Source organism: Lutra lutra, chromosome 11, assembly GCF_902655055.1.
Source record: "Lutra lutra chromosome 11, mLutLut1.2, whole genome shotgun sequence".
In the NCBI taxonomy this organism is placed as follows: Eukaryota; Metazoa; Chordata; class Mammalia; order Carnivora; family Mustelidae; genus Lutra; species Lutra lutra.
This window is the reverse complement of record NC_062288.1, coordinates 1684783-1707499: the sequence shown is the minus strand read 5'-3', so window position 1 is coordinate 1707499 and position 22717 is coordinate 1684783. Positions and strand designations below refer to the sequence as shown.

Sequence of the window (22717 nt, the reverse complement as noted above, 5' to 3'; positions counted from 1 at the left end):
ACCTGGCCACGGAGGAAGAGGGAGGTGAGGCCATGATGTCGGCCAGCGTCCAGGACCACCAAAAGGGTCACATCGTGCCCCCCCCCAAATGCGCACAACCCTGGGGCGCCTGGGTGGCTCAGTGGGTTAAGCCGCTGCCTTCGGCTCAGGTCATGATCTCAGGGTCCTGGGATCGAGTCCCACATCGGGCTCTCTGCTCAGCAAGAAGCCTGCTTCCCTCTCTCTCTCTCTCTGCCTGCCTCTCCGTCTACTTGTGATCTCTCTCTGTCAAATAAATAAATAAAATCTTTAAAAAAAGAACACGCACAACCCTGACATGTGCAAAGAGCTCTGGAGATGAAGGTTCCCACGCAGGGAACTTCTGGTGATTGGGGGATGTCACATGTCTCCCCTGCATACACCAGGTGATAAGATACCAGTGACAGGGCTTTCTGCCCCTGGTGACTACAGCAAAGCTCCAGCTCTAAGAATGAACTCACAAGAGCATGCGATGTAGACACACAAGGGCCACAGATGTCTCTGTGTAACAGGTGTCAAAACAGCAGAATCTTTGTAAGGGGTATGCATAACCAGTAACCCTGGCTCTTCAACCCCTCTCCAGGATAAAGAACTGTTCCTGATACTTAATCAGGTGCGCTCCGTCACCTTGTCTCTATACCTGCTGGATGTAGCTACAGAAATCTGTGCAGGCCAAGAAACAGCACCCCAGCAAGGGTGGCCAGGTGGGCCCTACTTCCCCAGCAACAGCAGAACCACATGACAGAGTTCAAGCGACAAGGGGATGGAGAAGGGGGGGTGGGCCCTTCGGAGAATCTACTCACTCTGCACAGTGCACATCCAGACCCACCACCCTGTGCTCCTTCCTACAGCACTCGGGTCTATCTTACAGCACTAAGCCTCCCCAAACATGGTGAAGGAGTTTCAGGAAGGCAGCGACAACTCCCCAGAAAGCACTGGACCCAGTGGGCACTAAACATGTATCTGAAATAAATGAGGTCAAGGAAGTAAAACCGTGTATGTGTACAGAAAAGTAGACACATGTAGGAAAGTGATCTGAAAAGCTCTAATAATAGTTGTTCCTAGTGGAGAGGATTTTTTTCTTCATTTTTTCTTGATTATACTTTGCTGTTTTTCTAAGCTGTAAATGTTTTTTTTTTTCGTTTGTTTTTGTTTTTGTTTTTTAATAAGGAAAAATCTTAAGTTCATTTTGGAAAATAAAACCCCAAATTGTTAGCAAATACCATTTTCATCTATTGGCTTGGCAAGTATTCAACAATCTGGTAATGCGTCACGTGAGCAAGGATATTTGAAAACCCACATTCTGATAAGTGACTATTTGGAATACAAACGGGCACTACTGTGGAGAACAATTTATCAGTGTGTACTAAAATTACAAATGTACATAAAGCTTCCTAATAATGGCATTTCCAGGGCTTAATCCTATAGATACACGTACACACCTGAAAGCTAGGCAGACGGCTCATCTCTGCATTTTGTGTGAGAGCAAAAGGGTGACGTAAAATTCTATAAACAGGCTACTGTTGAAATGAATTGGACCAATCCATAAGGAAAAGCGCCACGGAGCCCCAGTGAGGACTAAAGAAACTGCATATGCATAATGCAAGATCTCCAAAACACCGTCAAGAAGAAATAACCCAAAAGAGGTCCCTAGTGTCCTAACAGAAACAACACCCCCACAACAACGAGCACATCTACGAGCAGATCTTGGTTCCTAGATGCCATTTCCACTGAAAGCAACCGGGCTCCTCGGACTAATGTCTGGTTCTGGACAGGCCGGCGCAGGAAAGCAAGAGAATAGCCTAGAACATCTTGGAGCAAATGTAACCGAGAGCTCAGGGTACTGGGGACTAGTCAAAAGTCACCGGCCAGGGCGCCTGGGTGGCTCAGTGGGTTAAGCCTCTGCCTTCAGCTCAGGTCATGATCTCAGCATCCTGGGATCGAGACCCGCATCAGGCTCTCTGCTCAGCAGGGAGCCTGCTTCCTCCTCTCTCTGCCTGCTTCTCTGCCTACTTGTGATCTCTCTCTCTCTCTCTCTCTCTCTCTGTCAAATAAATAAATAAATAAAATCTTAAAAAAAAAAAAAAAAAAGTCACCGGCCACATGCCAACATGAATACACTGAACAGGACTGAAATGCCCTTAAAAATGGTTAAGATGGTAAACGGTAGGTTATGGGGTTTTGACCGCAATTAAAAATAAAGACACCAGAGCCAGCCCACAGTGGCTCCTACTTGTTGAGTTCGCAACAATTTGAGCTTCAAAGCTAATAATAACAGTAAAAGATTACAGTAAAAGAACTTTAAAATGCAGAAACCTAGGGGCGGGGCACCTGGGTGGCTCAGTAGGTTAAGCGTCTGCCTTCGGCTCAGGTCATGGTCTCAGGGTCCTGGGATTGAACCCCGCATCTGGCTCTGTGCTCAGCATTCCCCCACCCCCTGCCTGCCTCTCTGCCTACTTGTGATATCTCTCTCTGTCAAATAAATAAATACAATCTTAAAAAAAAAAGAAAAAAGAAACCTAGGGGGCACCTGGGTGGCTCAGTCGGCTAAGTGCCTGACTTCAGCTCAGGTCATGATCCCAGGGTCCTGGGATCGAGCCCCGCATCAGGCTCTCTGCTCAGCAGGGAGTATGCTTCTCCCTCTCCCTCTGCCCCTTTCCCCACTAGTGCATGTGCACTCTCTCTTGCTCTCTCTCTGAAATAAATAAAATAAAATAAAATAAAGCAGAAACCTGGCTGGGGCACATGGGTGGCTCAGTTGGTTGAGCATCTGTCTCCAGATTTCACCTCAAGTCATGATCTCAGGGTCATGGGATCAAGCCCCACATCAGGCTCTGCACTCAGTGGGGAGTTGGCTTGGGGTTCTCTCCTCTCCTTCTGCCCCTCTACCCTGTAAGCTCACTCTCTCTCTAATAAATAATTCTTTTTTTTTTTTTAAAGATTTTATTTATTTATTTGACAGAGAGAAATCACAAGTAAGCAGAGAGGCAGGCAGAGAGAGAGGAGGAAGCAGGCTCCCCACTGAGCAGAAAGCCCGATGTGGGGCTCGAACCCAGGACCTGGGATCATGACCTGAGCCGAAGGCAGCGGCTTAACCCACTGAGCCACCCAGGCGCCCCTCTAATAAATAATTCTTAAAAAGAAAAATGCAGGGGTGCCTGGGTGGCTCAGAGTGTTAAAGCCTCTGCCTTCGGCTCAGGTCATGATCCCAGGGTCCTGGGATCGAGTCCCACATCGGGCTCTTTCCTTGGTGGGGAGCCTGCTTCCTCCTCTCTCTCTCTCTCTGCCTGCCTCTCTGCCTACTTGTGATCTCTCTCTGTCCAATAAATAAATAAAATCTTAAAAAAAAAAGAAAAATGCGGAAACATGGCAAGTGGTGAGTCAGCTTCACCAGGAATGGAGCAAACAGACCTTGATCAACAAGTCTGGGTGCACTCTGTGAATCAGGTGGCAATACAGGATTGATGTGAATTTCCTGACTGAATGGTCTGAGGACGGTGGTCCTTGTATCAAGAAAACACACACTGGGGGCGCCCGGGTGGCTCAGTCAGTTAAGCATCTGCCTTCAGCTCAGGTCATGATCGCAGGGTCCCAGGATCAAGCCCTGCATCGGGCTCCCTGCTCAATGGGAAACCTGCTTCTCTCTCCCTCTGACGCTCCCCCTGCTTGTGCACAGTCTCTCTCTCTCTAATAAATAAAATCTTTTAATTAAAAAAAAAGAAAGCACACACTGAAGGAAGAAGGGTCATGGAACATCATGTCTGCAATTGCTTTTTTTTTTTAAGATTTTTACTTCTTTATTTGTTTATTTGAGAGAGAGAGAGAGCACAAGCAGGGGGAGGGAGAGGGGAGAAGCGGGCTCCCTGCTGAGCAGAGAGCCCGACATGGGGCTCGATCCTAGGACCCTGAGATCATGACCCGGGCTGAATGCAGACACTTAACCGACTGAGCCACCCAGGTGTCCCAAGTAATTGCTTCTTAAATGGGTTAGAAATGTTAATACTTGGGAATCTGGGTGAAAGGTCTCTGAGTACCCTGTGTACTCTTTATGCAACTTCTTTGTAAACTTAACATTGTTTCTACATAAAAACTTAAAAATTCAATTGTCTACAGCAAAACTAATACTGTTGGCTTCACTACACGTGCAGGACTGCCAAGAGCTCTGCAAAGACAGGCGGCAGCATCCAAGCAGCGCTCCTGCCAACCGGCTCCTGCGGCCCACGAGAAAGCACGGCAGGGGCTCACGGCTGTCTGCGACGAGCGGCGGCTAGCAACAGCACGAACCGTACAAGCACTCAACCCAAGAGCAGACCGATGAGGGAGGAACAGAGCCCAAGAGAAACAGAAAGCAAACGGGGGCGTGGCGGGTAAACACAAACCTGTATCAATAGTTACGTTCGCAAGCAGAACCGAAAGGTCCCAGGCGTCAGACTAGATGAAAAAGGTATAACGAGGGGTGCCTGGGGGGCTTCATCGGCTGAGCCTCCAGTACTTGGCTTCGGCTCAGGTCATGATGTCAGGGTCCTGGGATCGAGCCCCGGGTCGCACTGAGCTTCAGCGGGACGCCTGTTTGTCCCTCTCCCTCTGTCCCTCCCGGACTGGTGCTCACTCACTCTCTCTCTCTCAAATAAAGAAAGTCTTTTTAAAAAAAGAAGAACTCACCACTGGGGCACCGGCTGGCTCAGCTGGTAAAGCACGCGACTCCTGATCCCTGGGTTGTGAGTTCAAGCCCCACGCTGGGTGTGGAGGCCACTCAAACACAAATTAAACAAATACAGCAATGATTTAAAAAAAAAAAAAAGGATGGGGGCGCCTGGATGGCTCAGTGGGTTAAGCCTCTGCCTTAGGCTCAGGTCATGATCCCGGGGTCCTGGGATCGAGCCCCGCATCGGGCTCTCTGCTCAGCAGGGAGCCTGCTTCCCCTTCTCTCTCTCTGTCTGCCTCTCTGCCTACTTGTGATCTCTGTCTGTCAAATAAATAAATAAAATCTTTTAAAAAATAAAAAAATAAAAATAAAAGAAAGGATGAAAAAAATTAAAAATTTAAAAAGGATGAAAAATTTAAAAAAAAAAAGACAATCCACCATTCTCTGAAAAGACTGAAAACACTGCTCCCTTTTCCAGCTACATGGCTGTGTGAGGCCAGATTTCCTACACACACACATACATACACATGACACACAGAAACAGATTGAACGCAGGCGCAGACGGGACAACCCCACTGTCTGCTGTCCATCCAGACAATAAGGAGACTCCCACAACCATTACGAGGAAAATAAAAGCAAGCGAGGCGGTATAGCTCTATTAACGTCAGGCCGAGTAGAACTCAAAACGAGAAACATTACCACAAATAAAGACAGTCATGTCACGATGAAAGAGACTCATTTCAATGAGACATAATGATCCTAGAATGTGTAGGTACTTAACAACAAAACACGTGAAGCCCAAACACACAGAACCACGAGGAGAAACAAATCCGAGACAACCGGAGCTGTGATGGCCACTCGCTCAGTAACTGGCAGAGCTGGGCACAGTTCCCCAGGGAGCGGTTTGACGATGTCTTACGAAGTTCGATACATGGCTACCACGTAAATGGCAACTCAGTTATTAGGTATTTACCCAAAAGAAATGGCCACATGTGTCCAGGCAATGATCCGTTCTCAAACGCTCATGGCTTTCTGCGGAAATACAAGACCCGAGAGCACCCGATGCCCAGCAATAGGCCGTGGCGTAGACGTACGGTAGACTGCCATTTGACATCATGGGTGAGTAAAGGGTCCCTGAACAAAAGAATATGCCCAGCCTGGGGGCGCCGGGGTGGCTCAGGGGAGTAAGGATCAGCCTCTGACTCAGGTCATGATCTCGGGGTCCTGGGATCAAGCCCGCATCAGGCTCCTTGCTCAGCAGGGGAGTCTGCTTCTGCTTCTCCCTCTCCTGCCTGCTCTCACTCGCCCTCTCAAATAAATAAATAAAATCTTAAAAAAAAAAAAAAAAAAGGAGTACGTACTGCCTGAATCCATGTGTGTGAAGTTCTTGAACAGAAACCAATCCCGATGGGCCGTCTAGAGTGCCAACCATCAGAACAGCGGCTGCCTTGGGGAAGGAGGCGGCATCCTAGGAGGCACGAGGGACCTTCTGAGTGATGACAATGGTCTGTTTCTTGGAGGGGCTTCGGGACGCACAAGTGTACACAGCTGTTAAAATTTAGCTAATGTACTTTTAAGATACGTATGTTTTGGTGTGTATAACTTTTACAGCAAAAGAAAACCGGAAACGATATTGAGCCCCAGCTACTGACAAGTGTGCTGAAGCACCCAGAGGGGAGTGGAATGTGTCCGTAACTGACCCTGAAATGCACCAGAGAGGCAAGGTGAGGGTTTGGGCGGGCTCAGAGAAACACGGGTAGGTGTGCATAACAAATGTTAATGGCAGAATCTACGTGGTGGGTGGACAGGGATTTGCTGTAAAATCCTTTCAACTCTGCTGGATTCAAGAAGGTTCACAACCAAATGCTGGGGGGTGGACTGCACAGTCTTCTTCCACGGAGGAGGCTAAAGATTCAATCCTGGGGGAAAGGAGCCTTCTTCTTTTAATAGATTTTATTTCTTTATTTGACAGAGAGAGACAGAGAGAGCACAAGCAGGAGGAGGGGCAGAAGGAGAGGGAGAAGCAGGCTTCCCGCTGAGCTGGGAGCCCGATGCAGGGCTCCATCCCAGGACCCTGCGATCACGACCGGAGCTGAAGTCAGACGCTTGACCAACTGAGCCACCCAAGCATTCCCGAGAGGAGGCCTAACAGGGCCTGGCATGGGTCTGACCTCCATGTAGGAAGGTCGGGTTGGTTCGGCTACTGTTACACCGCAGAATGTACACAGGTGACAGTCATTGAGAGGGACATGTCTCCCGGCAGTTAGACCTAGGACATTTGCTGACATGTGACCCACAGGGTGAGAGACCTGCCACATGGTCTGTCCAAGCATTAGATTCATATACTGCATCCCCGCCAGGTCGACAGCGAGGGAAAATGGAATGTTCTAGAGCACCCAGGACTGCAGAGTTAATGGTAAGGATGCACAGGAGGCGCACTGACTTGTGGGTCCAACAGTGCGGGGAACTACAGTAAAGAATTAAGTGTCTTTCTCCCCAGAGTCACGAGCAGCAGCAGGTGAATCAGCAGGTCCCGCACGAGGGAGCGGCTCCACACGTAAGGACAGGAGTTCGCTCGTCCACACCCACAGTGCTCGCTTTCAGAGTGCAAGGATCCTTCCCGCCTCCAGGTTACAAGACACCCACCTTCCTAAGCCTCAAACAAAAGCCTAAATCCCCATGTCCTGCTGCACTTGGTGAAGCGGATTAGTCCCACTGCACGCATCCAATCCCCACAATCAAATGTCTTAATTCTTGGCACAAGCCCGGCCAAAAAACACCACTATTCAGGCACACTTAGGAGGAAAAAGTAACATTTCTGGCCGGCAGAGCACAGCACAGGTTGTCCTGCGACCCTGAGCAGCCTGTCTGTGCGTCAGGTGACCATGGAGACCAGGTGCTCAGAACCTCTGGGTGAGACCGAGACCAATTCCCCCCAATTCCCCCCAAAGATGGTCCTTGCACAGGACTCCCGCCACACCTCCCCGATCTCCAGGGTTTGCCTCCAAACAACCTGAGTCTGCTTTCACAAAGCCGGGGACCAGGCGGCACACACACACACGGTTCTCCCTCAGCCCTGGATGCCCCAGAGCCAGGCGTGGCAGGGCCGGTGCCCCCACCCTCGAGGCCTCTCCTGGGCATGGGAACAGCGTCTCCTCCCCTTGTCCTCATGTGGTCGTCCCTCCATGCGTGTCTGTGCCCTGACTGCCTCCTCTGATGAGGACCCCAGTCGCACTGGGGTAGAGCCTGCCCTAGTGACCTCGTTTTGTCTCAATCACCTCTTTAAGAGCCGTCTCCAAGTACAGTCCTGTTCTGAGGTCCCGGGGAACCTCGGGGCTTCACCCCGTGGATTTGGGGGGGAGGTTCAGCCCAGAACACCTGGGCAGCAGGGGTAGACGAAGAACAAGCTGCGGTGCATCGAAGGTATTAGAAGTTGGGGTAAAGGAGCTTTATTTAAGGATTTTCTCTACGTTTGTCCTTGACGCCTTCACAACAAAAAGGGTTTGTCATTTGCTCTCATCAAAGTGCACTTTCTCTGAACTTCCACTCTTGTGGGTCCTCCAAGCCCCACTTCCAGCTGTGACCACAGAGCTCATCCGTGTCCCCGCATCTGGTCCTGGCACTCGGTCAGCACCAGGGAAGAGCTGTTACAGGGAGCGACAAAGAGCCCAGCAGCCTCCACCCTGCCCCTGGGCCCAGGGCCCTCCCAGCACCTCGGGGGGCCCCAGCCCGCACATCTCCTGCTCCTGAACAGCACGCACACGGGCCCATGTAGGGCGAGCTGGCACCCACCGCGTCCCCTTCTCCCACACCGTGTGGGCACCTACTCTCCAAGCAGGATGCGGTGGCCCCAGCCCTGCTTCACACGGCATAAAGCATGTCCTAGGCGCTGGGATAAGGGAACAGGAGGGTCTCACGCTGCCGGCTCCGCGAGACTTAAGGGTGGCAGCTGACTCTCACCACAGAGTGGGGACGAGCCGGCCGGTGCTGACGACAGGAAGACGCGGGAGAGCCACCGGGACCGCAGTCACCAAGCCCATCGCTACAGAAGGCGCTGGTCCCCGACCTCACGGGCACAGTGCTGATGGCCCCCCTCGCTTCACAGCGGTCCACTCGGCGGTACCATTGCTTAAAGAAATGTGTTCCTCTCCAGGATGTTCCTCCCGAGTGATGTTCCGAGCCGTAGCAGAGAGGCACCGTGAATTCTGGGCCACTGGCACGGCCAGCGGGTCATGGGGTCTGGAGGCGGCAGGGACTCCACAGTTCCTCACATTGGAAACTAATAAATACAGGTACCATGGAAGCAGCGACTCTCCAAATCAGAGAGGAATGAGCCTCGCGACTGCTGGCCTCCCTGGGCTCGTCCGCTGGCTGCTGGGCCTATGGTCCCTGCCCGGCACCTCCCAGCTCGGTGGCACTACATGGTCACCCAAGAATCCCTATGAAACTGACCGAGAGGCAAGACAAAACAAGGCACAGACCCCAAAGTCCCTGTGTTACCCCGTGTTACAACTGCGACATGTCGTAACTGACCATTGCTTTTTGTGTTTTGTTTTTTTTTTTAATTTTATTTATTTAACAGACAGAGATCAAAAGTAGGCAGAGAGGCAGGCGGGGGTTGGGGGGGGAAGCAGGCTCCCTGCTGAGCAGAGAGCCCGATGCAGGGACTGGACCCCAGGACCCTGAGACCATGACCTGAGCCAAAGGCAGAGGCTTAACCCACTGAGCCACCCAGGCGCCCCCTGGCCGTTGTTTAATGGGAGAGAAGAAGAGAGTAAAAAACTCACAGTGCATTGCTTATATGAAGTACCATTTCCTTAAATTCTCATTTCAGCTATGCGTGCAAGTGCGCGCACGTGCGCACACCTGTGGAAAAGGCTGTCTGACATCTGGAGACAAAGGTGTAAAGACACTGATCCAGCCAAGCCCCCAATTCCTCACAGACACTGCCTGACGGAAGGTCCAGCAGCTACCGGAGCAGACGGCCGAGGGCCCGTAACTTGGGGGGCTGTTTTCTCCCCACTTTTTATATGAAAACTCAAAAACTCACACAAATGAACAGAATAATGGATGAGGAAGACCCACGACCAGCGCATTCCACTATCTCCCCTCTGTTTTGTTTCTTGTCTGGGTAAAGCCAGTCTCAGGCGTCCCACCGTTTTACCTATAAACAGCTCAGTATGGAGGTCTACCAGCTCAGAACTCAGCCACACGTAATACAGACATTCTATGCCACAAAATTAGTAATAACTCCCTGCTACTACTTAACACCCAGTCCTACATTTCCAGAGTACCTTATAGCCTTTCTTTATTTACATTTACAGAGAGCACAATAAAGTCACCCGACGTAAAAATATTTAACCATTCAGGACGAAAGCCCAGCCGCCGGAGGAGTGACCAGGAGCAGCAGAAGCTGGGCCCCGAACCGCACAGAGACCCGGTGGTGACCTCCCACGGCCTGGGGTCCTCGTCCAACCAAGCATACAGCCCAACTCATGCGAACACCTAAGCTTCTCACAAAAAAGAATTACATCCTGACAGGACAGGGTCAGAACTCGTGGAACTTGGGTCCATTTTATAAGGTGGTAACATTATTCTCCAAACCCCAAATCAGGACTTGTGGTCTGAGAGACAGCAGTCACTCTGGAGACATGTGGCGGGGAGAGTGGCCCCCCGTGGTCACTCCTACTCCCCAGGCCCCACGCCTCTAGCAGGCAGTGGACTTGCTGGTGCACACACATGCATCCCCCAGATGTACCAGGACCGGCTCCTCCCACTACCTCATCACCCAGAACTTTCCATGGGACATTACAGGGGCTCCGGTCACCCTCATCCTATGTGCCAGGGTAGCCTAAGAAAGGACAGGGCTGGGGGCACCTGAGTGGCTCAGTCGGCTCAGCAGCCTACCCCTGATTTCGGCCCATTTCATGATCTCAGGATGGCGAGATCGAGCCCCGTGTCAGGCTCTGTGCTGGGCATGGAGTCCGCTTAGGATTCCCTCTCCCTCTCCTCCCGCGCTGCTCAAGAAAGAAAGAAGGAAAGGACGGAGCTGTGCCTGGGGCCACTTGATATGAAACCCACGCTGTTCTACTTACTCTCTGGTGAGCTCTACAGCTCACCGCCTCCGGTGCTGGGGAAGTAACAGGCCACATTACAACACACCTGAACAACTACCTGAGAAAGCCCGAGCACGAGTGTCTGAAGGCCTCAAGAGGCCTAACCGTCCACAGCTTTAAAGGTTAAATCTTGGGCGCCTGGCTTGCTGGCTCAGTACAGCATGCGACTCTGGATGTCGGGGTCATGAGTTCAAGCCCTATGATGCGCCGAGAGCTTATTTAAAAAAAAATTAAAATAGAAATTAAAAATAAAGGTTAAAACTGCAATGTTGAGAGAGCTAACCTGAAGAGAAATTTAAATGTCTAAACTGTACTTTCTGGGCGCCTGGGTGGCTCAACTGGTTAAGAGGCTGCTGCCTTTGGCTCAGGTCGTGGGTCCGGGTCCCGGGATGAGTCCCACATCGGGCTCCCCGCTCAGTGGGAAGCCTGCTTCTCCCTCTCCCTCTGCCTGCCTCTCTGCCTACTTGTGATCTCTGTCAAATAAATAAATAAATAATCTTTAAAAACAAAATAGCAAACTGTACTTTCTTTCTAAAATGTTATTTGACAGAGAGAGCATGCACAAGTGGGGGGAAGGGGGTGTGCAGGTCACAGATCCCTGTGTGGATCGCAGAAGGAGAAGCAGGCTCCCCATTGAGCAGGGAGTTCAATACAGGGCTCCATCCCAGGACCCCGGGATCATGACTTGAGTCCAAGGCAGACGCTTAACCCACTGAATCCCCCAGGTGCCCCCAAACTGCACTTTCATAAAGCTATTAGGTCATCACTTCTGCTATTTTAGCTTGAATTTGGGTAAAACTTTTAAAATAGATCAATCTGGTTAATATAAGCACCAAGTGTCATGAGCTGGCGGTGACCTCACACCGAATGGAGGAGCAGAGCAGAAAGGCTCTGACTGCTTGAGACTGGCAAAGAGCAAGAGGGAAAGTGTGCTAAATTGTGGCCTGGATAGGAATTCCCGCCCCAGAGCCGTCTGCTGGCCTGCCTATGGGAAAATGAGCTAGGGCAGGGGCATACGGAGGAAACAGAGAACTCCTGTGTTAGGCAACCATGTAACAAGTGATTATCTTCTCTAAGAGACACAATGACATTCATCATTAACCTTCTCTAGGCCTAAATCTTCACACGGCCCCCACCTCAAAAATTCTTGAGTTTCACTGGCTTCTCACTTCTATTTCAGGAATGTCCCACTGATTCTTCGTCTCTCCCAATATTGCTGAATATTCTAATGTTTCTACCAAACCTCACAGAGGGCTCTGAAGTCCGTCAGTCTATCCCATGCTTCTCGTCACAGAACCAGGTTAGCATCCATCGGAAGGGAGGGACCCTGCTCAGCCAGCCCCGTCTGGTGTGAGTGTGGAAGATGCTTTGAGGCCAAGACTGGTGACCCGCTGGGCCGGGAGCAACGCTGGCAGCCAAGAGCACTGGGGACGGGCCATCTCCTGTGCGGGTCCTGGCCCACCTGCCTGCAGCAGGGAAGGAGACCGTGGACTGACTTTCTTCTGGAGCCTTCTACCGGCTGTGGCAGAAACATTCCCAGCTCTCCCCTTCAGGGTGGGCAGCATCTCTCGCTGTCTAGCGCCCGCAGGCTGAATCACTTTCTCGGGCTCTTTTCCAGACTTCGGTATCTGCAGCTGGTGCCACACTTTAATTAGACATAACACAACACGTTGCCGACATAACACAACAAGGAGGAAAGAAAGTGAGGGAAAAGCACCACCCGATCCGCGGAGGGCCACCGGGGGCCACACGGATTTCAAGCACAACCTTTCAAGAGTGGGACACCTTGGGAAACAAGGGTATGAGTCGGCTGAGGGCACAGCTGGCTCGGGTCAGCACAGGGTGTGCGACCAGAGGACCTACCCAAGCCTGTCTGAGATCGGCACACAGAAGCGCACACTAACGAAACCCAGCGCGTTGTAAGTCCTCTACCCGAAAGAGAAATTGCGCTGAAACCGTTCTGCACTTCAGTGGCAGCCAAGCTATGACAGTCTCCCGAAACGAGAGTGACGTTATCAGCCACTCCGGCCGGTAAGGAAGGCCACATCTTGGAAGGCCACAGAAACCGAGGAGTCCCCTGAACTATGTCCGAAATGCAGCCGCCGACGGAGCGTGCCGGAGCGGCGGGGCGAGCAGGGCCGAGCGCGGCGGCCGGGAGGCGCACCGTGCGCGTGTGCGCGGCACCACGAAACCGGAGGCACCAAGCGGCCCCGCTCTGCGCGGGGCGGACTCCCCATTGTCTCCCAGACACCGGCCCTGGAAACTTTCCGGCGCCTGGGCGGGCCGGCCCCTCCGCAGCCCCTGCGCCCTGCGCCGCCGGCCCGGCCATGTGCAGAGCCGGGGTTGGGGGACCCACTGACCGGAAGGGGCGGAAAGGCGTGGCTCCTTCCTCCCCCGCCGCGCGGCCGGGCCGAAGGACCACCTAACCCCATTGTCCGGGGGCTCGTCTCCCGGCCCATCCGCGGAGCCCGACGCCCGCGGCCCAGCGCCGGGCCCGAGCGCGCGGCGCACCCGGGGAACCCTGGCCTGCCTGTCGCCCTCTCCCCTCAAGAGTGTGCGCCCCCGACCGCCCCACGCTTGACCTCACATCTAACCTCCCCCCGTGGGACCGCCCAGCGCCCCGCGCCGGCTGGCCGTCAGCGCAGCCCCGAGGGACCTCCCAGTCCACCCCCGGCGTCCGCCCCGCCGCCCCGCTCCGGGTCCAGCCCGCCCCCCGCCCGGCTCGGGAGCGCCCGCCCGCGCACGCTCACCTTCTTGCCCTTTTTGCCCTCCTCCTCCATGTCGCCGCGAGCGGCCCCCGCGGCCCGGCCCGCCCCGGGAGCCCCGCGCCGCCCGTGGCCGCTACATGCTCCCCGGCCCCGCGGCCGCCGCCGCCGCCGCCACTCCTGCGCCTCCCGCCCGCTTGGCCGCACTCTCCGGCCGCGGCCGCCAGGGGACGTCCGCGCCCTGCACCCCACACCCCGCACTTCCGGGCCGAGGCGCGGCCCCGCCCCGAGCCCCGCCCCGAGCCCCGCCCCCATGCCTCAGGGCCGCCGGGAACGCGCCCGCCTGACCCGCCCCCTCACGGCCGCGAGATCGCGCCTGCCGCGCCCCAATCCCGCCCCACGCCCTTCAGAGAGGACGAGAGCGCGCCTGCCCCGCCCCGGATCCGTCTCCGGCCCCTCAAGGCCGCAGGAGCAGCTCCAACTTTTCAATTCTGCCGCCATCTTTAGGGCAGCCGACTTCCCGGCCTGCCTCGCGCTCGGGAAGGCAACGCACAGGCCGACAGGGAACGGAGGGAGGGGCTAGCCAGAAGGTGAGGGGCGTGGCCGGTGGGGGAGGGGCCAGTGGGAGGGGCGGGATTCGCGGGAAGGGCTATGGGTAAGGTGAGGGCTTGGCTGGTGGGGAGGGGAGGGCTGGGGGCGGGGCTAGCAGGGAGGCAGGGCGGCGGGGCCGGCAGCAAGGTGGAGGACAGGAAAGGAGAAGAGGCAGCGCTGGTGGGAAGAAGGGGGCTATCGGGAAGGGGCGGGGCCGGTGGGTAGGCGAGGGCGGGGCTGGCGGGAAGGTGAGGGGGGATCTGTGGGGAAGGGGCTAGACCGTCAGGAAAGGGGGGACCGGATGAGGAAGGGGGCGGGGCTGGCAGGAAGGAGGCGGAGCCTACGAGATGGGGCGGGGCCCGTGGGAAGAAGAGGGCCGGACGGGGAGGGACGGGGCCAACGGGAAGACGGGGCCTTGGGCGTGGCCAGCAGGTGGGGCGGGGCCTGCGGGGCGAAGCCCCCTCCTTTCTGTCTCTCGGTTTGCGGGGCGGTTCGTAGGCCCCTGTGAGGCCCCTTCTGAGACCTCCCCGCGCCAGCGCCCGTCACTCCGACTCCGAGGACGGCGGAGGTGCGGGCACAACGACGCCTGGGCTCTGTCCGAACACACGTGGCCCCTCAGCAGCGCCTGGGACAACCGCCCCTTCACAGCGGAGTCCGGGAGGGCCGCGGGGCTCCCTGCCAGCTGCAGGCAGGAGTCCGCCGCCACGGCCACGGTGTCGCCACCAGCCGCGCGGCCGGTAAGAGCCTGCGGGCAGCTGGACGGCGGACCGGTCCTCGTCTCGACTTCCGTTCTCCAGCGCTGGTCCTGTGCCGGGGCGCAGCGTGTGACCTCCGGCTCCGGGCGCACTCGCTCCTGCTCCGCCGGACGGAGCCCAGCCCTGGGAGCGCTCACCCGTCGCCGCGTGGCGCAGCACCGCCGCGCTGAGCCAACGGAGCCGCTGGGAGGCGGCGCGGCAGGAAAGGGCTTTGCGGCCTGGCTCCGGGAGGTCCTGGGCGGGCACCTGCAGAGTCCGAGGCCTCCTCGGTGCCCGCCTCCCCGCACCGAGCCCAGCTCCTTCCAGCTCCAGCGAGCGCCTGCCTCACGTCCACAAGGCCGCGCGCCCTGAGCAGCTTTCCCTGCACTCTAGAGGGACGCCCAGCAAGTCCTGCCGGCGCTTCTCCACCTTCGGCGGGCTCCGTTAGCTGGCTAGGCTCTCTCCCACGAAGCTGGATCTCAGCCCTGGGGGTGACGGGATTTCCTCCCTGGGAGCGTTCTCTCAGCCTTCAGAGTGGCAGCTGCTTCTTGTATCTTCAGGATTTTCTTTCCTTTTACTAGGCAATCCCTTGTGACCCTCATCCCCTATGATACTTAACGATTCTTTATATTAAACCTTTCCTGTACCCTGTTTCTGTCTCCTGATTGGACCCTATTTGATAGTCTCAAGCAGCCCCAAAGGCATTCCAGCCCCTTGGGCACATAAAGCAGTGGCAGGTGAAACCTTCCACTCTACCTTCTATGCTCGTTCACACGCAAATGGGGCAGTGCGTCTGATACCTAGTCTCCCACCGCTGCACGGAGGCCTGACCATGCCCGTCTCCCACTCAGGTGGTGATGCAGCCAAGAACACTACTCCCCTTAGCATGTGTTTTGGGAAAAACCCACTCTCCTCCCCCGTCTCAACTCAAAAGAAGTGTCCTCAACACTTCTTTTTTTTGGGGGGGGGTTCTTACTTATTCATTTGACAGAGGGAGCGCACAAGAGGGGGAGTAGCAGGGAGAGGGAGAAGCAGGCTTCCTGCGGAGCAAGGAGCCCGATGCAGGACTCAATCTCAGAACCCCGAGATAATGACCTGAGCCAAAGACAGAGGCTTAAACAACTGAGCCACCCAGGCGCCCTGCCCTCAGCACTTCCAACAGCAGATGTGTGAGGGCTTTCCCCACACCAAGCAATTCTGTGACATCAGCTGGGTGTCCCACACTTGAACTCACTCTGGCACCATCTACCCAGATATGGCATCAGATCCCCCAGGTTGAGGGCTCGGTCCCACAAGAACCCACACACGCACTTCAGATGCCAACAGCAAGTCCAAGTTGTTACCTGTGCTTCTGACTAACTGGCTATGAATCGGGGTTCCCACGATCCTCCCTCGGGTTCAATGAGCCTGCTAGAGTGGCTCACAGAACTCAGGAGAAGCGTCTACTCACTGATCACCAGTCATCCTAAAAGGACATGATAAAGGGTACAGGGAAACATCCAGATGGAAGAGATGCCAAGGGCAAGGTGTAGGGAAGGGCACATGGAGCTTCCGGGCCCTTCAAGGTGTGCTGCTCAACCAGCACCTCCACATGCTCGCCAGCGTAGAAACTCTCTGTACCCCCATACTATCGGGGGAATAATGAGCACCAACCAAATGTGAATAAGCAAAGGCTATTTGTGCAGAGGCTGCTCTAATGGAGACAGTGCATCCCTTGGACTGGCCGAGGCCCAAAGGCAGGCAGTGGGGGAGAGAGCTTCATGGCGGAAAAAAGGGGATTCAGGGGTGCCCTGCTGGGGTCTATGGGGCTGAAGGAGCTGGAGCTGGGCTAAGCAAACATTGGGCATCCCTTGTGTTTGGTTTTCTCTGGTTGGCCCTGAGTTGGAACAGGGAACAAAAGTGGGCATCGACCGAGTGCTGGCACATCCGGCTCGTGGATTGTGCCGGGGTGCTGTATGGCTTCCCGGGCCATCACTAGACACAGCGGTCTGAATTCCAGCAACTGGCCTCCTGGGCTTCCCAGGGTCCTAAGATCAAGTCCCCCATTGGACTCCTCGTGCAGTGGGGAGCCTGCTTCTCGCTCTGCCTGCCACACACCACCCCCACTCCTTGTGCACTCTCTCTGACAAATAAAATGGTTTTGTTTTTTTTTTTTAAGATTTTATTTATTTGACACAGAGAGGGAGCTCACAAGTAGGCAGAGAGGCAGGCAGAGAGAGAGGGGGAAGCAGGCTCCCTGATGAGCAGAGAGCCCTATGCGAGGCTCGATCCCAGGACACTGAGATCATGACCTGAGCCGAAGGCAGAGGCTTAACCCACTGAGCCACCCAGGCGCCCCATAAAATGTTTTTTAAAAATAAAATAATCTTTGGGGCACCTGGGTGGCTCAGTGGTTAAGCCTCTGCCTTCGGCTCAGGTCATGATCCCAGGGTCCTGGGATCCAGCCCTGCATCGGGCTCTCTACTCAGCAGGGAACCTGCTTCTCTTCCTCTCTCTCTGCCTGCCTCTCTGCCTACTTGCGATCTGTCAAATGAATAAATAAAATCTTTTAAAAATAAATAAATAAAAGAATCTTTAAAAAAGTTATTCAGGGATGCCTGGCAGGCTCAGTTGGTTCACCGACTGCCTTCGGCTTGGGTCATGATCCCAGGTGCTGGGATCAAGTCCCGAATCGGGCTCCCTGCTCATTGGGAAGCCTACTTCTCTCTCTGCCTGCTGCTTTCCCTGCTTGTGCTCTGACAAATAAATAAAATCTCTTTTAAAAAATTTTTTAAAAGTATTCAGTGCAATCCCAAAGCTTACAAAATTTTCTTTCTACTCTCACAATGAGACACAACCCAGATTTTTCTAGGGTTCTCTCTTTACAGCAGGCTAATAAACCACTTTGTTGGATGCCTGGTTTGTCCCTGTTGGACCTAGCTGTTGGGTTTTTTCCCACCCAGCTCAAGTATCACCTCTTCCACTAAATCTCTGGATACAATTCTTCCCTCCTTCAGCCCCAGAGCACTTTATTTGCATGTCCTGATGCTAGAGTTAGCCATGATAGGACATTTCCTCTACTCGACTGTAAGGTCCTTTAGAGACTGTGTGGGATTCCTCTTTGCATCCGAGAAGTTCTAGCAAGACAAATGATAGGCACTTGAGACTAAGACGGGAGGGCACTGAGGTTACCCAGACAAGGTCTCAGACAGATGCCTTCCCACTAGACTGGAGTTTTCAAGAAAGCCCTGAACAACTGAAGATTTATCTTCAACTGGCCGCTCAAAGATGGTTTTCTCAGACTCACATCCTGGCCAGTTCCCATCAATTGGTGTGGGGCTATTGTTTGGTTTTAGTGAATCTTTTCCCTGTTCCCAAGGCTGGGAAGACTTCAGTGTTTTCTTTCTTGTCCCTCTCACCCATCCACTATCTCACTCGTGAGAACAAAACAACAAATAACTAACTAGACCTCTCTGGGTTGATCTTGACACATGCCATGCAGTACTTCGTACCACGCTGTGCCCACGGTAAATCCAACCGGTTGGCTTGCTTAGTGAAGAAAATAATTTCTTCAATCACTTCAGGTGAATTCTCAATGACTTTGTAACTTCGAGTTTCAGGCCCTGTACAAGATGAACAACCAAACCCCAGAAGCACAACCATGCTCTGTAGCCTCCTGGGGGAGACCCCGTGAGCTGTACTTTGGCGTCTCCTTGGCTCTAATTCTCTGGGTATCCTTCCAGAGCCAAATTGCTAATATTCTCTTCAGGCAGACATCCCAGTTGACTTGGAAGAATAATGGAGTTATTCTTTTGAGATGTGGGTCTGGAGAAAGTTCTTTCCGACAGCCTGGTAGTTGAGAACTGCTGAGAGGTCTGTCTCTCTATCAGTTTCATGCAGCCTCCCTGTACTATGCAACTGAGTTTTGATTATGTGGTTTTTAATATTTTGGCTCCCTTATTACTTGGGGGGGGGGGGGATTTCCATGGAGCATCTAACCATCTCCAATGAATTTTATCACCATTTTAAAAACAAGCTCTTCTCTTTCAGTCCTCAGGGAGCCCAAATTTTGGGTCACACATGTAGACCGTCACAGCTACACCCTGCCCCTCCATATCCACAACCATGTGCCTTCCCGGTTCTCTTCATGTCACGGCAGAGTGTTGGAAGGCAAACAACCTGCTCCAAGTCCTGGCGCCTAACTAGTCCTAGGTAACCTCTGGCTGAATGTTATTCTCCTGGTAGCAATCCGGAGGGAATATTCCTGCCGGGTCTAAAGAGATTTAGTAAAATACGTAATGGAATTTGTATATTAGGATGCATGGATGAATTTAGCAGGCACAAAACGAGCTTCAAGCACTGCTCGGCTTCTTTACCTACAGAGCAAGTCCTCGCCTTCCTGGTCTGATGTTCAAGAGCCTGACGTGTGTAGCCCTTGCCACCCCTCTCGGAGAACACCTGCCCCCCTGCCATGCTTCGCTCTGTCTCCAACAACCCGCACCTTCCCTGGCGCCCTCCTCGGCAGGTGGGGGTGGGGGTGGGGATCCAGTTAAGACCCAAATCTCCTCCCGACCCAGAGGACCTCTCCACAGAGGCAGAAGACAAGATACTTTCATTAAACCAGAAAGTGGCGCGCATCCCGGGCAACCCGCTGAAGGGATGCGAGGGCAGAGCGCGACCTCGCCGTCCTGCGCGGCTCGGCGGACCCAGCCCAAGGCGGGCGGGGGGGGGGGTCTTAACTCGTCGGGACACCGGGCTCCAGCGGAGCCTCCCGGGCCGCGCACTTGTCCGCAGAGGGCAGTGCAGCGGCGACCCGGGCGACGTGCGTCCCGATGTGAACCCGGAGGGTGCGGCATCCCGGTCTCCAACCCAGCCCGCTGCAGCCGTTAAGGGACTTCCGCCCGCGGCAGCACCCGCGCCCCGCCTGACGACACTGCTTCCGGCTTCCGGCGGCTGCGCGATGACGCAGCGCGCGGGTGTACGCGCCGGCGCCATGTGTCTCCAGCAGCGGCCAACTTCAGGGATGCGCGGGCATCCGAGGCCATCCGAGGCCGCCGGTGGCTCCAGGTGGCGCACGCTCCCGACTGAAGCCGGATGAGGTCCGGCCGGGCGGCGGGCCGCGGCGGGGCGCCGGCCGAACCTCCGAGGGGATGGGGTCGCGCGGCTGCCGAGCGCGGCGTGGGCGGAACGCCTGTCCCCTCTCGCGGGGGTGTCCGGTCCCTGGCTGTCGCGGGAGGCCCTTGCGGAACCCGCCCGGCCTGCGCTGAGGAGTGCAAGCGGAGCGGCGGCCTCCACGCCGGGAGGACTGCGGGGAGAGGCCGCTCTGGGTAATGCTGGGCGTGCGGGTGCCCCGTGGGCTTGCGACTTGAGCGGTTTCTGTCCCGGGGTGTCGGGGTCGCCGGGGCCCCGCGGAGGGCCGCTGCTCCCGTCCGGTCCGCTCGCTAGCGCTCCCCGACCGGGGGTCCCGTCCCGCGCTGCCCCAGCCAGCTCGCTGGCGTCCGGACCCTGCGCCCTCCGCCCGCGCGCCCTCCGACACCCCCTGGAGACAGCCCCGATCCTGCCCCGCGACCCCTCCTCGGCTCAGCCCCCGGCACGGAGGGCACCGCGCGCTGTGTGCCCGGGGTCGTGCGGGCCGCAAGCCTCCAGCGTGCTTGGGTCTGCGGTGACCCTGTGCATTCCTGCAGCGCTTGCCAGAGCATCCTGAAACGGTTTGAGGCCTTGCCCTGCTCCGTCCAGAGCGAGGTTATAGAAATTTCAGACAGGCGCGCGTCCGGGCCGGGTCGCAGGAAGCTGCGTCGGTGGTGGAGTTCGGTTTCTTGCAGGGCTGCGGCGGGGGTCCCCCGGAGAGCGAGCGAGCACCCCTGCCGAGTCCACTCTTCAGCATTCATTCTCCGCCCAGCCCAGACCTTTGAGCACCACTGTGAGGTGGTCTCAGGTCCAGTGTAGAGCAGGGCCCCAGGGTCGTTCTGTCGGCCGCCGCAGGCCACCTTCCCCGATGCCAGCCCCGGAGGGAGCCGGGCATCCGGAAGGGGGTGGGAAGCGTAGGTGGGCGGGAGATTCCCTGGGGGCTCTGCCTGGGTGGGAGCGAGTGTTGCCAGTCGGGGATGGGCCAGGACGCTCCGGCAGGGCAGCGTAGCTCGGGGGCTCCTCTGGGTGGCGGGGTCACACCACATCTCCCTCAGATGTGGAGGCTTCGGGCAAACGTGGGGTCTGCCTCTCCGGTCCAGGCGCAGATGCTGAACACCGCGTCCTGCGGGCGGCACTGGGGAGCCGTTCCATGAGGCTCCTGGCTCTGTGGTCCTGGGAGCAGGGCGCTGGCTGAACCTCGGCCTCTTCTCAAGGATGCTGGAGCAGCAGACGGCCTCAGGGCAGACCAGGTAGTGCCTCCCTCCAGAGCGGGCCTGCTCTCTGCTGGGCCAGGTCTGGCCTGCCTGTCCCACGCGGCCACCGCATGCACTGGCTGCCCCCTGGCTCCCCTGTGTCGCGCCGTGGGAAGAACCGGCTGTCTTTGTGTCTAATCAGAGAGCCTCATGTGTCCTGCCAGCATCCCTGCAACTGGGGGGCTACCTTGCTAGCGGGGGGGGGCAGAGGGCCAGGGGTGATGTCAGACCCATCCCCGCTTCTGACTGGCAGCTCCCCCACCCCAGCAGGCTCTGCTCTGGGTCCCTGTCCCAGCGCAGGACACGTGGCGTCTGCCCTTCCCCACTACTCCAGCGGCTGGAGTGCCCAGGTGCCAGCGGAGAGCGCCAGGAGGTGGCCCGGTCCGTGTCGGCGGGGCTGATCTGGGATCCGCGGCAGTAAGTAAGCTCCGGAGGCCTGTGGCCGCTCATTTCCGCGAGCCCGTCCCATCTCCTGGGTCAGGCGGTGGAGGCCCAGGAGGGCTCATTGGCTTCAAGCTCACGACACGGGTTTTGGCCAGCGGTGGTCTCGTATCTGGACTCCTGTGGCCGCGGCTCTGTGGTGCAGCCGACCTGCCGCCGTTTCCCCGGGACCCTGCTGGGTAAGTGGGGTATTGGCTTGGGAAGGTCAGGCTGCCGCCATGTGCCGTCACAGAGACCTCTGCCCACTGTGGGGTCAGGAGGGGTTCCGGGTTCAGTCCCCTTCCACCTCTCAGTGCAACCAGCATTTAGTCCCTGGCTGTGTGCTCACGTCACTTGTGTTCCCAGCCAGCCTCCATGCTGTGCGCACGTGCCACTGCCTCGTGCCTGAGGAAGCGGACCCTGGGGTGTGGCCTGCGCACGGATGTGCCCCACGGAGGTCGCTCGTGCACCCTTCTCTCTAAGCAGGTGTGCTCCTCTCTGGCTCCTGGTTCAGGGAGGTGAGGGGGGGTTTCTGGGTCGGGCCCAGGCTGGGGAGTGGGCGGCTCGGGGCCTGGTGTGCACATCTGACGGACGTTTCTCTGCCCCCAGGTTTGGGTGCCGCACTGTCCGGTTCCAAAAGGAAGATCCGTGCTATGCATTGGGGCCCGGGCCCCTCTGACCTCTTGTGTGCGGCAGACAAGGGGCGGTTAATAAAGTCTTCTCAGCGTGTGATGCGGCTGCCTTGTGTCCTTTCCATGTGCTCGATAGGAGGAGCGGGCGCCCTGCCCGCGAAGGGAGTGGCAGCCAGACTCCTTCCACCCAGTCTTTGCAAAGTGCTGAGTGAGTGATGGGCTACCGGCACCTGCCACTGGGCGCTTGCCCTGGGGATCCTGGATGGGTTCTGCTGTCTCTGCAGGCTCGTCTGCCTCTTGTCCTCCTCCCCAGTGCAGGTCAGACCTGGGAGCGGGGCTCATCTCGGGCTTGGGCACGCAGACATGTGTAGGCCGTGCGGGAGTGACGCACGCACACGGTTGGCTTCGTTTGAAAAGTAACACATCCACATGTAGCCGGACGCTTATACATTCGGTGTGTTCCTGATGTCATGGCACCCCCGACACACACACACCTG

At 56.1% G+C, this 22717-nt stretch overlaps 3 protein-coding genes and 1 non-coding gene across 4 annotated transcripts in view; 2 read left to right on the top strand and 2 right to left on the bottom strand.

Annotated features, from left to right (window-relative positions):
• Positions 1-13703, bottom strand: part of CCM2 (CCM2 scaffold protein) — a 45333-nt gene extending 31630 nt beyond the window's left edge. The window contains exon 1 of the mRNA XM_047694323.1: positions 13530-13703. Coding sequence (XP_047550279.1) covers positions 13530-13559 — 30 coding nt within the window. The 5' untranslated portion in view covers positions 13560-13703. The remainder of the gene's footprint in view (positions 1-13529) is intronic.
• Positions 13558-15460, top strand: LOC125081284 (translation initiation factor IF-2-like). The gene is made up of 3 exons (XM_047695829.1): positions 13558-14028; positions 14168-14255; positions 14574-15460. Exons 1-3 carry the CDS (start codon positions 13558-13560, stop codon positions 15179-15181), a joined length of 1167 nt encoding a protein of 388 aa, XP_047551785.1. The 3' UTR covers positions 15182-15460.
• Positions 15461-16269: 809 nt separating this feature from the next.
• LOC125081283 (translation initiation factor IF-2-like) lies at positions 16270-21618 on the bottom strand. Its single transcript, XM_047695828.1, has 4 exons — positions 21523-21618; positions 21011-21302; positions 19573-20115; positions 16270-16274 (listed from the first exon to the last, which is right to left on the bottom strand). The coding sequence occupies exons 1-4, from the start codon at positions 21616-21618 to the stop codon at positions 16270-16272; spliced, it is 936 nt and encodes a 311-aa protein (XP_047551784.1).
• LOC125081547 (small nucleolar RNA SNORA9) lies at positions 20421-20552 on the top strand. The gene has a single exon (XR_007121744.1). It is a non-coding gene; the product is annotated as a small nucleolar RNA SNORA9 (small nucleolar RNA).
• Positions 21619-22717: the final 1099 nt, after the last annotated feature.

Coding starts and splice junctions, on each gene's coding strand:
- LOC125081284 (XM_047695829.1), top strand. CDS start 13,558: ATGTCGCCGCGAGCGGCCCCCGCGGCCCGGCCCGCCCCGGGAGCCCCG. Junction 14,029..14,167: donor CCTGCCTCGCGCTCGGGAAG/GCAACGCACAGG, acceptor GCTGGTGGGGAG/GGGAGGGCTGGGGGCGGGGC. Junction 14,256..14,573: donor AAGGAGAAGAGGCAGCGCTG/GTGGGAAGAAGG, acceptor GGCGGTTCGTAG/GCCCCTGTGAGGCCCCTTCT.
- LOC125081283 (XM_047695828.1), bottom strand. CDS start 21,618: ATGAGCGGCCACAGGCCTCCGGAGCTTACTTACTGCCGCGGATCCCAG. Junction 21,303..21,522: donor CCTCCTGGCGCTCTCCGCTG/GCACCTGGGCAC, acceptor CTCTCTGATTAG/ACACAAAGACAGCCGGTTCT. Junction 20,116..21,010: donor GTTCAGCATCTGCGCCTGGA/CCGGAGAGGCAG, acceptor GCCCAGCATTAC/CCAGAGCGGCCTCTCCCCGC.